Source organism: Centropristis striata, chromosome 8 (genome assembly GCF_030273125.1).
Source record: "Centropristis striata isolate RG_2023a ecotype Rhode Island chromosome 8, C.striata_1.0, whole genome shotgun sequence".
NCBI classification, from domain to species: domain Eukaryota; kingdom Metazoa; phylum Chordata; class Actinopteri; order Perciformes; family Serranidae; genus Centropristis; species Centropristis striata.
This window is the reverse complement of record NC_081524.1, coordinates 1969328-1986471: the sequence shown is the minus strand read 5'-3', so window position 1 is coordinate 1986471 and position 17144 is coordinate 1969328. Positions and strand designations below refer to the sequence as shown.

The 17144-nt window shown below is 38.1% G+C and overlaps 1 protein-coding gene across 1 annotated transcript in view; it reads left to right on the top strand.

Annotated features, from left to right (window-relative positions):
* The first annotated feature begins 7900 nt into the window (after positions 1-7900).
* Positions 7901-17144, top strand: part of LOC131976313 (atrial natriuretic peptide receptor 1-like) — an 86524-nt gene continuing 77280 nt past the window's right edge. Inside the window, exons 1-2 of the mRNA XM_059339284.1 lie at positions 7901-8646; positions 10603-11419. Of these exons, the coding sequence (XP_059195267.1) occupies positions 10660-11419 (760 nt within the window). The 5' untranslated portion in view covers positions 7901-8646; positions 10603-10659. The remainder of the gene's footprint in view (positions 8647-10602; positions 11420-17144) is intronic.

Here is a 17144-nt window from a genome sequence, read left to right as displayed (position 1 = left end):
CGTTTCGATAGGTCATATAGTTTTTTATCAATCCCTGTTCAATGACCATGATCATTTCTGGAGAAATTCTGAGATTATAATGGGTGTGTATTGCACGGAATGTTCGTGTCACAGTGTGTGACATCATCGCCAGAGTGTAGAGGGAGAGAAAAAATAGTCAAAAAATAAATTTGAAAACTGCGCTCCAGGCCGCAAATTCCACTCTACAGAAATAATTTATACATAGAAACGTAGGAAAATTAGTATTCTCCCTCACAATCCTCTGGTAAAGCTGTCAGAGTTATAGTTTGGGCGTAGGACGCACAGATGTGCCACCAACACCACCAACAGCCTCATTGGGTCCCATATTAAAAATGCAGGAAGATTTCTGTAGAAAAGCATATTTAACAGTTTTTCAGATCACTCTTACAAAGCTATTTCTTCATTTTTCTTCACCAAAAACATATGTAGACGTTCAGGAAGAACTCAGGACGCTCAAAGTGAAGTCGGATCAATGATAGGTGTTATGGTTTTGACAAAAATGCTTTCTGTTCGAGGCCAGAAATTCCAGTCTGGCCCTTTCAGAATTTACCCAGAGGAAATTTTCTAGTTATTATTATTATTATTAATAAAGCAGTGAGGCGGGTAGATGTGGACTGTTCCATCATGTCTGCAGCAGGTTATTATTATTATTATTATTATTATTATTATTATTATTATCATTAATAAAGCAGTGAGGCGGGTAGATGTGGACTGTTCCATCATGTCTGCAGCAGGTTATTATTATTATTATTATTATTATTATTATTATTATTATTAATAAAGCAGTGAGGCGGGTAGATGTGGACTGTTCCATCATGTCTGCAGCAGGTTATTATTATTATTATTATTATTATTATTATTATTATTATTATTATTATTATCATTAATAAAGCAGTGAGGCGGGTAGATGTGGACTGTTCCATCATGTCTGCAGCAGGTTGAGGTGAATCCATTATTGATGTTGTGTTTCCTCTACATGTTTCTAACAGGCTGCCGTCATCGCTGCTCCACTCGGCTGAGATTTCCCAAGTGACACGTCGTGTCCCGACACCAGGAAGTCCTCCCCACACTTTATACGCTCTTTAAATATTCATGTCTCCATCCCATGTTGGGCTCTCAGTGCAGATACTGTTCAGTACGCTACATTTACTTTAAGACGGGCGGTAAACAGCTGTGATGTGAAACTCATGTTCTCACGTGTCGTATGTAAAATCTGTTTTAATGTGATTCAACTTGGACGTGAGAATTTCCATTTTATTCTTTCTTATTCGTCTACTACTACTATAGATCTCAGAGGGAAGTATTCTACCTTTTACTTCACTATATTAATATTAAAAATAGATTTTTCTGCATTGGTTACTTCTAATTTTAATACCCTATGATCCCCATTTATGGTTTCTTTTTTTTTAAAATCACCATAGAAAGTTATAAAAAGTGACCGTTATGTTGATATTAGTGTCAGAATCTCTTTATTCTCCATGTGTCATTTATAATAAACCAGATCCTGTTAAAAACATTAAATTCTGTTTACACAGAGCAGAGAGGAGAGGACAGGAGAGGCTGTTCATGGTGCTTGTCTCATTCTTATATTTCAGCATTTATGTGCATTCATTTAACTTTTTAAACTTTCTATTTGAAACTTGACCAGGAGGTTTTTCCCCTGACCTTAGAGAAGTGGTTTTGTGGCGTAACTGTGAGGAAATTTCGGAATTTTAACTAAACATAATTGCTTTGTTTTCTGTTTTTGGTTGCAAATGGTGCATTCAAGGTCTACACGAATGTCAGAATTTTCAACGTTGTTCTGAGCTCCAAGTTCCGACTTTGAGTGTAAATTAAACACACCATAAGGTGTTACGGTAAGAACATGTTAGACCTGTGTTGAAAATAAATCAAACACATGTAGCTTTCAAAATAAGAGCCAATGGATGTGTTAGCAGAGTCCACCACAGAATTTACAAGAAGACTGTCAAAATAAGACGCCTTAAATAAAACATAGAGCAACCCTTGTTGTCTTTTACAGTAATTCATTAAAATATGCAATGATTCAGATGGAATAGTGGCATTAGAATGTGAGAGAGGCACCAAATTTAGGCTTTTAGTGCAAAAAGTTCAGCTTCAAGTCAGTAAATTTGTTTGGCTGCACTGAGAATTTCATGTACAAACTTATTTTTATTTATGTTAATATGTTGGTTGTTGTTTACACTACAGTTCATTTAAAAATGTTTAAAGAAAACATATTTTGGTTCAGGTATGGAGTGGAAAAATAACAAATTGAGTTGAAATCATTTGCACCCAACACATGCATTAAACCTCTGAAGTCCAGGAGATTTTGGTTCAAATTTGTCAACTTCCTCTGCATTAATTCCTGTCTCTGTTTATCATCTTTCAGTCTGTCCTTACATCACATGCATGGCTCCTTCAATGGCCCATCTGTCAGATTTTTCATTTTATTTTAATTAACAAAGTACAAAGCTGCCAGGAACCGAAAGCACAAACAAAAGACACAGGTGTCTGTGGAAAAGTACCTCTTTAATTTCATTTAATTTTTTTTTTTTTACCATTTATACACACAAAAACAGCATAAAAAATAATAAATAATAAAACTACAAAACAGTCTATTTGCATGTAAATCAAAAATAGTAATAGTTTTCATTGTAGAAAGAAAATTCTCATTTTAAAAATGGTCTAGAAACATAAATGTCAGACTGTGAAAGCTCCTATGATTGAACTTTAACTGGCTTTCTCAGCTTGTCTACATATCATATATAAATAAAGTTATTACTGTAAATAAAACAGGTGTATTTTCAATAAATAGACGGACTCCAGAGGGTTAACCCTGCAGCATAGAAGCAACCACATAGGAACAGTAGTGGAGGTTCTAATAAATGCAGGACCGGATGAAAGGGATTATATGTTCCACAGCAACAGAGACATCAGAAACATTAAAAACATATCCAGAGATAATGTCAGCTTCAGGCTGAGCAGGATTTAACAGCTCCAGCAGCGTCTCTTCCTCTCTGCATCCAGCCGACAGTGACGGCGTTTAGTCGGACCCAGCAGACATGTTGAGACGTTGAGACGAGCAGCGGAACACAGCGTCTCCTGGCAACCTGGTCTCACAGAAATCCGTGAAATAGCCACGGATTTCGCTTAACTCAAAATCCGTGGAATAGCCACGGAATCGCTCAAATTTCCGTGAAACTGACACGGATTTCGCTACAATGCAAGTTACTGACAGTCATATCCCGTGGCTATTGGTTTGTTACAAGTCACGTGACTTTCAAGGTCCCAGCGGTCAGAACAAAAAACATGGCGGACAGTTCTCTCATTTTTAGTGAAAAATCAATATTTTGACTTAGTTTCTGCATAAAAATGGATTTTGATCACATTTCTAGCGAGAAATATATGTTTTATTTTCTAAATATTCACTCAGTGAATGTACATAATCACTTTGTATGTTGGAATAGCCACGGGATATGACTATGTCATTAACTTGCATTGTAGCGAAATCCGTGTCAGTTTCACGGAAATTTGAACGATTCCGTGGCTATTTCACGGATTTTGAGTTAAGCGAAATCCGTGGCTATTTCACGGATTTCTGTGAGATCATGTTGCTCCTGGAGATCCTCCACCGCTGCACTGTAGAACCCTGGAACATGTGTAATAAGATGTTCCTCTGTGTGACATGTGCAATAGGTTTTTCCTTTACAGTGTGTCTCTGTTTACAGTCCCTTACTTTGTGAGTTGTGTGATGGTCTCAAACTGGCGGCCCGCGGGCCAATTGTGGCCCTTGTGACGATATTTTGTGGCCCCCACATTGATATGAAAGTTTAATGTGAGTTTTATATGAATGGTGTGTGGAAGGTCCCTTTAATTACTTTTTTGGGTAATTTTGGGTCTTTTTTTAAATAATTGTGTGTCTTTTTTGGTAATTTTGTGGATTTTTTGTAATTCTCTGTCTTTTTTTTTGGTCATTTTGTTTTTTCTTCAAGTAATTTAGTTTTTTCTGTCATTTTGTATCTTTTTAAAAAAAATAATTTTGTGTCTTTTTTTGGTAATTCTGTGTCTTCTTTTAGTATTTTGTGGATTTTTTTTGTAATTTTGTGTCTTTTTTAAATAATTGTGTGTCTTTTTTGGTAATTTTGTGTCTTTTTTTGGTAATTCTGTGTCTTCTTTTAGTATTTTGTGGATTTTTTTGTAATTTTGTGTCTTTTTTAAATAATTGTGTGTCTTTTTTGGTAATTTTGTGGATTTTTTGGAATTCTGTGTCTTTTTTTGGTCATTTTGTTTTTTCTTCAAATAATTTAGTTTTTTTCTGTCATTTTGTATCTTTTTTTTAAAAATAATTTAGTGTCTTTTCTGGTAATTCTGTGTCTTTTTTTGGGTAATTTTGTGGGGGGGGGGGGAGTGGGGGGTTGGTAATTTTGTCTCTTTTTTAAATAATTGTGTGTATTTTTTGGTCATTTTGTGTCTTTTTATGTCATTTTGTGTCTTTTCTTGGTCATTTTGTGTCTTTTGTAGCAATTTTGTGTCTTTTTTTTGGTTAATTTGATACTGCCCCCAGGTACTTTGAGTTTGAGACCCCTGGCCTAGAGAGTCATTCTCCATCATGGCCGAGCCGTCATCTGGAGATATTCTGTGTTATTCCTCTCATCCACAAGTTCAGACTGAAACTAACAGTGATGATATCTGTCACTGTAGTTCATTCTGACTCAGTCACATGCTGTCATGTTGGTGGAAATAATCCCCCAGAAATGCATCATTTCCTCTGTTTGTTTGATAAAAACTACAGTAATCAGCTGTTTGAGGAAACATTTTTATACATGAACCTCAATATCTGTGGTGTGTTTTAGTGTTTTATAACTTGTAAATGTTTTATCATTGGAAACAACAAAATATGGAGTATTTGGTTTCCTTATCTTCTGCCTCTGTGGTTCCCCACTCGTCCACCAGGTGTCCTCAGAGTCCCTTTGCCCTTTTTTCCCTGAGTGGTGAGATCTGATGTTGGGTTCTACATTTCCTTGGAGGTTCTTCAAGACCATCTAGTAAATATTCTGAGTGGATGTGGTCATGTTGAGGAAGTTTGAGAGGTTCATTGAGGAGGTTCTGTTGGTATTTTAGGAAGACCTGTGGTACTTGAGGTGGTTCTTGTAGACACTGAGGAGGTTTTGGGGGGTCTGCAGTGTTTGGGGGTCATTGAAGAGGTTCTATGGGACCTTTAGTGGTTCTTGGGGTTATGGAAGATGTTCTAGGGGCCCTGTATGGGTTCCTGGGGTTATTGAAGAGGTTCTATGGGACCTTTAGTGATTCTTGGGATCACTGAAGAGGTTCAAGGGACCATGTAGTGGTTCTTGGGGTCATTGGAGAGGTTCTTTTGGACCTTTAGTGGTTCTTTGGGTTATTGAAGAGATTCTATTGGACCTTTAGTGGTTTGTGGGGTTATTGAAGAGATTCTATTGGACCTTTAGTGGTTCGTGGGGTTATTGAAGAGGTTTTATTGGCCCTGTATAAATTCTTGGGGTTATTGAAGAGGTTCTAGGGGCCCTGTAGTGGTTCTTGGGGTGATTGAAGAGGTTCTTTTGGCCTTTTAGTGGTTCTTGGGGTTATTGAAGAGATTCTATTGGACCTTTAGTGGTTCTTGGGGTCTTTGAAGAGGTCCTACGGGCCCTGTAGTGGTTCTTGGGGTTATTGAAGAGGTTCTAGGGGCCCTGTAGTGGTTCTTGGGGTTATTGAAGAGGTTCTAGGGGCCCTGTAGTGGTTCTTGGGGTTATTGAAGAGGTTATATGGGCCCTTTTGTGCTTCTTGGGGTCATTGAAGAGGTTCTATTGGCCCTGTATAAGTTATTGGGCTCTCTGAAGAGGTTCTAGGGGCCCTGTAGTGGTTCTTGGGGTCTCTGAAGAGGTTCTAGGGGCCCTGTAGTGGTTCTTGGGGTCTCTGAAGAGGTTCTAGGGGCCTTGTAGTGGTTCTTGGGGTCTCTGAAGAGGTTCTAGGGGCCCTGTAGTGGTTCTTGGGGTCATTGAAGAGGTTGTATTAGTGCGTATACATTTTTCAGAACAGTAATCGGTTCTAAATGTTAGTTGGTGTCCTTGTAGAATGACATAGAATCATTTGTGGAGTAATTTATTAACGTTAACCCTGATGACAAGTCAGGAAAAGCGATATTGAAGTGGTTCACGGCTCAACGGTTGTTTAAACGCTTTATAAAATACAACATGCTGAACGTCCAGCTGGTGGACAGCAGACAGCAGCAGAGTCCTTCTTCTTGTCCGTCTGTTTTAATTGTGTGTTGGCATTTGTTTTATTGATGTGAAGAATGCTTGAGATGGGAACGAGACAGTCGTCAACCTGCTCTGATGGAAGATAACACGGCTATAAAAAGGTAACGGCAGGAAACATAATGAGGGCAAAGGGAACGAGCAGGACTCTGAAACAATCTGAACCATCTACTGTTGGCTGATAGTGGAGGACCAAATACAGATACTGATATCAATCCTTTCACATGAAATACTGTGGTTGATGGTAAATGTTTGGCAACTCCTACTGCCAGATTATTTACTTCTATAAAGTTTTACTGTAAAAAATGTTTTAAAAAATAAATAGAAAGTTGCCTTAATGTTACATGCAGCTGTATGGTGTGTATTTTATATAATACGCAGATTTCATAGTCAATATTTGGAATAAAGGGTTGTCTTATTTATTTTTTACCTACTTTGTGTACCAACAAATATTCTGGAGGGTTTTTTGGATCATTTTTATCCATTCTCCATATGAATAAAATTGTATTGTTCAGCACCAAATGTGTGTAACAAATGGTATCAACCCCAAAATTGCTGCAACAACTTATGGAAATGTTTGGTCAGTTTGTGTCTTTTTTGTCATATTTACGTCTATTTTTGGTCATTTTGTGTCTTTTTTGGTCATATTTACAGATATTTTTGATATTTTTGTGTCTTTTTTGGTCATCTTGACATCTACTTTTGGTCATTTTGTGTCTTTTTTGGTCATCTTTACATCTATTTTTGGTCATTTTGTGTCTTTTTTGTCATATTTACATATATTTTTGATCTTTTTGTGTCTTTTTTGGTCATCTTGACATCTACTTTTGGTTATTTTGTGTCTTTTTTGGTCATCTTTACATCTATTTTTGGTCATTTTGTGTCTTTTTTGTCATATTTACATATATTTTTGATCTTTTTGTGTCTTTTTTGGTCATCTTGACATCTACTTTTGGTCATTTTGTGTCTTTTTTGGTCATCTTTACATCTATTTTGGTCATTTTGTGTCTTTTTCAGTCATCTTTACATCTATTTTGGTCATTTTGTGTCTTTTTTTGGTCATCTGTACATCTATTTTTGGTCATTTATTTTGTGTCTTTTTTTTGGTCATCTTTACATCTATTTTTGGTCATTTTTACATCTATTTTTGATCACTTTGTGTCTATTTCAATTATTTTGTGTCTTTTTTGGTCATTTTTACATACATTTTCGATCTTTTTGTGTCTTTTTTGGTCACCTTTACATCTATTCTTATTCTTCTTCAAACATACTTGATAATAACCAAAACCATGATCAATAAAACCATGTTAAATGTCTAGATATCAGCTCTTAAATTAAACTCTTATCAGCTATTTTTGTTGTTATCATTACAGATGCACCTTTGGTTGTACCAGACATGAAAATGAACAAGAAATTGAAGTAAACAAGGGTGGTCTCATAATTTTTTCCATGACTGTATGTTTCTTTCTTTCTGTCCAGCTGATAGACCTTGTAGTGCTAAACTGAACTGAAATATGACTTATTTCCTTCCTCTCTCTCTCTCTCTCTCTCTCTCTCTCTCTCTTTCCTTCCTTCCTCCCCCCTCGCCGTCTCTCCGCCCAGACACACGGCAGCAGCCCAGCAGCAACACTCTCACTTCATATCACACGTTTTCATTCACCTGCACACGGATTAAAACCAGAACAAGGCGCGTGAAGTGAACCCTGTGGTCCTGGACTCCTCTCACACCGGAAACCACCTGCGAACTCTTTAAAAAAAAAAAAACCTTTAATGGACTTTACCTGCCGGATTTCATTCAATCTGAATTGGAAATTACGGACCAGTTTTGTCGCTGAGGTCTCGGCCATGGAGGATAATGTGGATTATCACCGTTTGGAATCTACCTTTGTGTTTTTAAACGGGTCGTGAAGCACGTGAAGGGCTGACAGCACGCGCCGGTGTTTCCATTGAACAGGTGATCAGCCCAAGTTTCTGTCTTCAGTAGAGATTTTTATTTTTTATTTATTTTTTGCCTTTTTTTTTTAACAACAAAAACGTGTTTTTAAACTTTCAAAAGCGACTTTTCCTGATGTTCTGACTTCCCGGGCTATACGTCAACCAATATTTTTTATTCAAATATTTTTCGTGCTTATATTTGGGCTTTCTTTGGGCATTCATTCTGAGTAAGAAAAAAAAAATAATAATTATTGTTTAATGGTTATTTAACCGTTGTTGCCAGGGGAAACACGCGCTTGGCGGGGGTTTTTTTTTTCGCGGGCATCGAAGCTAGTTTTTCGTAGCTAACTTTTCCCCTAAAAAAATCTCCGAAAACGTAAAAACAACATGAAGAGGAAACCCTGAACCCACTGAGGTAAAGAGAACAAAGTCTTTTTTTATAAGTGATATCATGTTTATAATATGTATTGATTTACTTTTTTATGGTTTTGCTGCTATTTGTTTCTGTCCGATGCATGAATTATGGGAGAGAATGATGCACTGCAAAAAAAGAAGAAAACAAAAAAGTCTGGCAACAAAAGTTGGCAAACACTTCCATCAAATAACAGTAAATAATCATATGTTATTTTTCAGATAATGTCTTTCACAAAAAGGATAATTTACAGTAAATATTAGAGCTGCAACAATTATTCGATTAATCGAACAATAATCAATTATTAAATTAATCGTCAACTATTTTGACAAATTCACAGACTGCCAGACTTTTACCGTTTTTCAAATCAATTTGTTTTAATATCAAATTTTAAAAAATTACAGTAAGAAACATACAATACAGTTCATAGTATACTCTGTAATTTATCATTTAAGACCATTAAGCATTGAAATAATACTATAAAAAAAATCTGTTATGTCACGTTATATCAATTTACAGGTTTCAACTTCCATTTTCTGGTTAATATTTGTAAAATATTTGTTTGTATCTACAAAGATGGCATTATTGTAACCCAAAAAAAAAGTCTTAATTTCATTTTTCAACAGGCGTTTTCTGTAATAATGAAATACTGTCTAGGATAAAGTGAACAGATACATGTTTATTTTTAAATGGAGTGGTAATGAGATGTAATTCAGCTGTGATGAAATTAGTTTTTAAATTATTTTTGTAGGCTAAAATGAGCAATAATATGATAAACACAATAGGAGTCATTCTTTTGAAGTTTATTCAATTAAAGATAAAATATCCACATTGTGGTGAAATAGAATATATAAATACATAGGCTGTATAAACATTAAAATACATCATAAAAGCAGAAATATGTACTTAAGTATAACACAATGTAAAGTAGCCCGGGTATCCGAAAGACTGGGCCCCTTACAGATTAAACCTGATCAATACATTAATGATTAGATATTGATATAAATAATAAGATGAATAGTCCTGCTTACAATATATAGCGGTAAATAAGCAACAATTTATTGCTGTACTAATATTCCAGGTGGTGCTGAGTCTCATTTATTGCAATACATCATATTTTATGAGTAGTTTGTTTGTAAAATCTTTCTCTGCAGAGTAAATTATGTAATATATGCTAAACTAAATGAAAAGTGGCATCTCAATTTGAAAGTACAAGTGTCTCACTTTTGAGACATTGAATGGTTTTCAATGTGATGAAAGGGATTAATAGACTGAATTCATGAATAGTGCTTTTACTGTAATATGAGCCAAAAAACATTTAGGTGCATGCACTTACCTCTCGCTGTATGCTCAATTCACTAAACACAGTTTAAATTAATAAAAATTACCTTTTTATCTGATGTTTTTAATACAAAAAAATGATCTTTTTGATATGTGACTCTCTGAATTCCTCCCACTGACTCTTATAACACCAGTTAAAATGTACAGAGTCATGATTTAGAGATGTCTTGGATGCATCATTTTCAGACATGTGTTGGAGCTAATATTTAACATTTGTCATTACAGTTTTAATTACATGATGTCAATGTGTTTCCCCCCCGTCTGAGATGTTGATGAGGGCGGGTTGGACCTGAGAAAACACTCACCATGTTGGCTGTAACATGTAAACTCTGTGTTGTGTAAGGTGGGCAGGACTGCCAGGAAAATTGTCCTCTCATTTTCCAGCGTCGGGGAGTTTTTCTCCCACGACTCATCATGGCCCGAGCTAACAAAGGCCACTCAGGACTGACGTGGACGAAATGATTACAGTGAATTCGACCATGACCAACCAAAGCACATCCCAGTGTCCTGGCTAGTTATTAGATTTCAGTTACAGGAGGAATCATTCTTTAAGCTCAAACAACACGACTTCATCTATGTTGCATGTTATGTAAATGTCTCCCTTGTGTGTATCTGCAGTTAACGGGGATAAATTATTCATCTGTGGTGAAAGTGGACTACCTGCTGGTCTGGAGGATGGCCTGTTGGAAGGGGGGCACCACTCTCCTGCTGGGCCTGCTGGCGCTGCTCCACCTGCAGCTGGTGGCCGGGCGCTCACCTCACCACCGCAGCTTGAGACGCCAAACTCGAGGGCACCACGAACGCCGGGCGCACCAGAACATCACGCTGGCCGTCATTTTACCGAAGAGCAACACGGATTACCCGTGGGCTTGGCCTCGCATCGGCCCCGCCCTGGAGCGAGCCATCAAAACCGTCAACGCCGACCCCACGCTGCTCCCCGACCACCACCTCGTCTACGCCTTCGAGAACAGCGAAAACGAGAACCGCATCTGCTCCGAGTCCATCGCCCCGCTCATGGCCGTGGACCTGAAACTTGCTCACGACCCGTGGGCGTTCATCGGGCCCGGCTGCTCCTACACCTCCTCCCCCGTTGGCCTCTTCACCACCCACTGGGACGTTCCCATGGTGACGGCGGGAGCGCCGGCCGTCGCCTTTTACGGCGGAGTCTACCCGTCCATCACCAACACAGGCCCCACCCACAAGAAGCTCGGGAAGTTTGCCATGCAGATCTGCGAGCACTTTGGGTGGCGGGAGCACGTGATGCTGATGTTCAGCGACAACAAGATGGACGACCGGCCGTGTTACTTCGCCGTGGAGGGATTGTGGGATGAGCTGAAGCCCAGCAACATCTCCTACGTTGACAGAGTCTTTGAAGAGAACAAGCAGCTGGTCAACTACTCCCAGATCATCGCAGATGTTCAGAACGACAGCAGAGGTAAGTCACCGCTCTAAATGTTGGTTAATGTCATTGGACATTGGGTTTGCTTTCACAAGTCCACTCTGTGAGACCCGGTCTATACGTGTATGTTTGAAAACTGATTTTTTTTTTGGGGTCAGGAAATGCCTGGTTGATTCATTTGATCCACCAACAATTTGGGAAGTCTAGAAGAGTGGTAAGATTAAATCATTCTGTTCCCAGTCAACCAGAAGTAACCGGTTCAGCCGGCGGAAGTCTCTCTCGCTTTCTGGGCCTATAGATGTGGAAGGGCTCGAGATGATCAGGCAGTTCAACATTTTTGGCTTTATGTGCCACTGAGCAACTTTCATAGGAATGAACAGGTGGGGGGGGTGCACTTGGGGTGCACTTCTATAGCGTTTTTATCCAAAGCTCTTTACACTACACTCTACGCTCATTCACCCATTCACACACACATTCATACGCAGCACCGGGAGCAATTTGGGATTCAGTATCTTGCTCAAGGACACTTCGACATGTAGACTGCCATGGTCAGGGATCGAACCACCAACCTACAAGGTGAAGGTCCATTTCTCTTCATGCATCCATGGGTGAAAGCAAAGACTGTATATAAAAGATGGCTTTGTATCAGCCTATTAATATTGAGCTTGGTTCCATGCAACTCATGCCCACAAGTTCTGCATAGAACAGTCATGATTGATGACCAGTTGATCTTTAAGGTTCATGTGGCAACAACTGCCCGATCGTGTTGATTCTGATGTCTCTTGTGTTGTTTCTTGACTTGATCTTTGCTTGTGTTGTATTAACTCTCAAATGTACGTCACTCTGCGTCTGAAAGTGTCTTAACTGACATTGTAGAGTTGTAGAACTGTAGAAAGATGGAGGACATGACCGTTCAACCACAACATCTGGAGCGCCAGTAACTGGAATTTTGAAAAATCTTGCATCCTTAGAAACTTTGTTGCACGTGCAAAAGAAGAAAATATGTGTTTCATCCTGGTCTGGCAGGGTCCTGCTGTATGGCTGCAGCTCTCAGGCCTTTGTGTCAACATGTCTCATTAAATAGACCTTTTCTCACAGCAGACACTTGGACTTGTTATCGCAGAAAAGCACAGGTGGAATTAATAACATTAACAATGGCTCAGTTCCATGAAATGTTCCAGGAAGCTATTTCAATGAGCCAGCACGCACAGAACCAGAACCTGCAGCCAGCATGGCTGTTACTGTGTGAACTCCAGGAGATATAACAGTACTGCTGCCTTATTGTCGGCCTGGACTGACAGTGACAGTGGAGGTTGATGGGAAGTGATGTCCGAGAGAAAGGGTGCAAAAAAGTGTAACGAAGATCTCCAGACAGAGCCGACCCGGAGATGTTGTGGTTGCTATGGTAATGTGTGTGAACTGCTCAGACACCCAGCTGCCTGGTGGTGCTGCTGTTCTCTCTCTGGTTGGGTCTGTACGCCTGCACCCTGCGATTCATCCTCGGGTCATTGTGTGCTGTAATTTATTCCGGACATTACGTGTTGTTACAGGGCCCAGTAGGGTATCTGTTGTCCAGTTTGCAGGACTGGCTGATTGCACTGAATCTGGAGCAAGTTGTCCCGTTCAGAGTAGAATAGACAATAAAGCAGGTGGTGCTTCAGAGCGCGGCAAACAAAAACCCTTTCACAGTGTCTTTTTGCTTTGTCAAACTCAACAGGAACATTTTGGTGGATTATAAAAGTCTTGTTCAGTGTTCAGTTGGAATATAAGACACTCTGGGAGTCGGACTTTCATTTAGAAGAACAATAGTAGCTCATTAAACTGGCGTTAGCTGATGATGTAGCATCATTCTGCACATGTACTGGTTGCAAAAATCCGACCTTGGTACTTTTTAGGGTGCTGACCGAATTATGTTGGTACTACCGATCGATTCACGTTAAATCAGACGGATCAACGCAATGCAAGCAGGACTAAGTCGCTCCTAGAGGTGGGGGGGAAATCGATACAGCAGAATATCGCAATATAAGTATCCATTTACCCGCCATATCCGTTTCTGAAGGCCGTAGCAGGCTCACCTTTAGGAATGTACAGGAGATCTGGTATCATATGGAACTATAAAATGTAAGGAGTCTATGAATCTAGAAACATTGAGATCAGTTAAGCTTGTTGTTTGTGTGTGTTTGATAAAATGCTGCAGTTGTTGTCGTCCAACATGTTTAATTTCAGTTGAGTTCAGTTTGACTGGATACTTTGTTGGTCAGTCTGTGGCTTTGACTGTCATTGTGTACAAATAAAAAGACTGAAGTGAGATGAATACACTGAGAATTTTCTCTGATTGGACAAAACAATTCTTGATTGAATTTAATTTTGTGGACACAAAATGCAGTAAAACAGTTAAATCTAAATATATTGTATCGCAATACTCACCATATTGCGAAATGCTTAAAATCACAATAAAATTTTATCGTGACTCGTATATCGTGATAAAATCGTATTGCAGGTTGAAATTACTATATTGCTATCACAGAGAGAGAAAAGTACAGAAAAAAGGCAGCATCAGGGCAAATGTGAATGGTATTTTTCGTCAATGGGGAATGTATTGTTTTTGTGAACGATAAGTTTTGTAGAACGATAGAGATCTTCAGCGTTGATGATCAGCCTTCTGGCTCTCCTCGGCCTCAGGCTGCAACAGCTGATCCTCCTCCCTCCGCCTCGGTCCACCCAGAAAAACTCAAATCTATATCTGGAGAACACTCAAGTATAATTGGACAAGTTGCCATTTCAAGGATATGAATGTTGATGAGTCAAATCAGTCCAGTACACGGGTTGCCACTTCAGAGCTACAAGGGGAGATTGGTTCACTTATTTCATATTTGCTGTTCATTGGGCTTGGGTGGTGGGCAGAAACACTCTTATGATGGGAGGGATGAGAAGGTTGTTGTGCACCAGAATGGGGAGAAGCAGACGTATCAGAACCAGTATGACAGTATGACGGAAAAAAGAAACAACATGAGACAAAAAAGATAGAAAAATTACAGTATAGACACAAAATGACCAAATAAGATGTTTAAATGACAGAAAAAAAGACACAAAGACAGAAAAATGTAAAAAAAATAAAAAATAAAAAATAAAAAAAGACACAAAAATGGTCAAAAAAGACACAACATGACTGAAAAAAACCTTAAAATTACCAAAAATAGATGTACAAATTACAGAAGAAAAACACAAAATGGCCAAAAAAGACACAAAATGACAAAAAAACATGTAAAAAGTACAGGAAAAAATACACAAAATGGCCAAAAAAGATATTAAATGACCAAAAAAAGATGTAAAAATGACAGAGAAATGACAAAAAATGTGTAAAAAAAAAAGACACAAAATGGCCAAAAAAGACAGAAAATTACCAAAAGAAGATGAAATTACCCCATAACACCCCCAGAAAATGACCCAAAAAGTCATAAAAGAGCAACAAATTTTGTAAAATGACAGCAGGAGAACAGTGTTTTTACTGAACTGTCACTTCTGACATTTTAGGGGACATAAACAACAGAAAAACACATTTTAAACATATTTAAAATCATTTCCATCCAAACTGCTGACGATGCTATTTCATCCTAAACAAATGTCAGTTTCTGCAGTCTTGAGCTTTATGTTTGACCGATCAGTGACCTTTAACCCTTTAATCACCATGATCCAGGTCTGTAGTTCTGCTTTATGTGTAATCATTGAACCCATTGAATCGCTCAGCTGGGTTTATTGAACACTGCTTTTCTTATTGACGTGAATTTCCCGCCTGTTAATGGAATCAGTTTGTCCCCTTTGTCTCAGTTTCTCAGCGTCTCCTGTTTCCAGTAATTCAATCATAAAGATTCCTCCAGAGAGAAACCGTCTGTCGGCTGTAAGGAGCAGGACAGCGTCTCCTAACTGACCTTTCCTCTCACATCGACACTTTTATAATTATAAAAAATAAATCTGTGTCTGTTTGGATGCAAATTTGTTCATAAAATCCAGGTTCGCTTTGATCTTTTTCCCGTTCAGTCCTCCAATCACAGAAAAACCACCAATAACATAAATCAACTGCAGAGAGACAGACCCAAACAGACCCAAACAGACCCAGACCCAGACCCAGACCAAGACCCAAACAGACCCAAACAGACCCAGACCCAGACCCAAACAGACCCAGACCCATTTCCTCAGTTTAAAATGTGTGTTGTTCATTCAACCATGCCTTTAAGTAAAATTATCATCTAAAATTGTCACCTCGAGGCAGAATACAAGTTAATTTAGCAGCTTCAATGTGCTTTCCAAGCCAGTCAGACATTAAAAAAAGACTCCATTTTGAAAACAGTTCAAATTATAACCTAATAATTTATGGGTGACAATCACGGTCCAGAGGCAAGCACACTCAAAATTTCTTTAGAAATGTTCTAGTTGATATATTAAGCCAGTCTATGTGCTGCCTAAATTTATGTTTTCGGTATCTGTGCTGACACAAAAAGTAAAGTAACACAAAAGAGCTGAGACTAAGGTATTAGCTGTATATTTATTTTGTGTGCTTGCTTGCAAAAGCACACTAATTGTTATTCACCGGGCTTATTCTTATTTTGTGTGCTTGCTTGCAAAAGCACACTAATTGTTATTCACCGGGCTTATTCCTATTTTGTGTGCTTGCTTGCAAAAGAACACTAATTGTTATTCACCAGGCTTATTCTTATTTAGTGTGCTTGCTTGCAAAAGCACACTAATTGTTATTCACCGGGCTTATTCTTGTTATGTGTGCTTGCTTGCAAAATCACACTAATTGTTATTCACCGGGCTTATTCTTATTTTGTGTGCTTGCTTGCTTGCAAAAGCACACTAATTGTTATTCACCAGGCTTATTCTTGTTTTGTGTGCTTGCTTGCAAAAGCACACTAATTGTTATTCACCGGGCTTATTCTTATTTTGTGTGCTTGCTTGCTTGCAAAAGCACACTAATTGTTATTCACCGGGCTTATTCTTATTTTGTGTGCTTGCTTGCAAAAGCACACTAATTGTTATTCACCGGGCTTATTCTTTTTCTTCCATTTCTTCTATGTTTCTTCTTCATGGAACACAGATGAGCGTCTCATAAACACCTGATTACCTGCTTATGATCACAGCTTGTGCTGTCTGCCACCAGTTGGCATGAAGGCATATTAATAAATTAATAAGTGGCACTTTTTATCCCATTATATCTTCTGTATTGAAATATAATTTTTTGCAACCTGGCAACACTCTGGCTCTGACTGACTGATTTTATGAGCTTCCTCTGTGTCCAGTTAATGATCTCCTTAGAAATTAGACATTTTAGAAGCAAATATCTGAAGATGGCTTTAAAATCAACTAAACTTACATCTATTTTGGTCATTTTGTGTCTTTATTGGTCATTTTTACATCTATTTTTGGTCATTTTGTGTCTTTTTTGGTCAATTGTACATCTATTTTGGTAATTTTGTGTCCTTTTTTGGTCATCTTTACATCTATTTTTGGTCATTTTGTGTCTTTATTGATACCATTGTGTCTTTTTTTGGTCATCTTTCACATCTATTCCTGTTCTTCTTCAAACATTCTTTATAATAACCAAAATCATTATCAATAAAACCATGTTAAATGTCTACATATGAGCTCTTAAATTAAACTCTGATCAACTATTTTTGTTGTTATCATTATATTTCTCCAAACAAATGAACCTTTACTTGTACCAGGCATTAAAATAAACAAGAAATTGAAGAAAACAAAG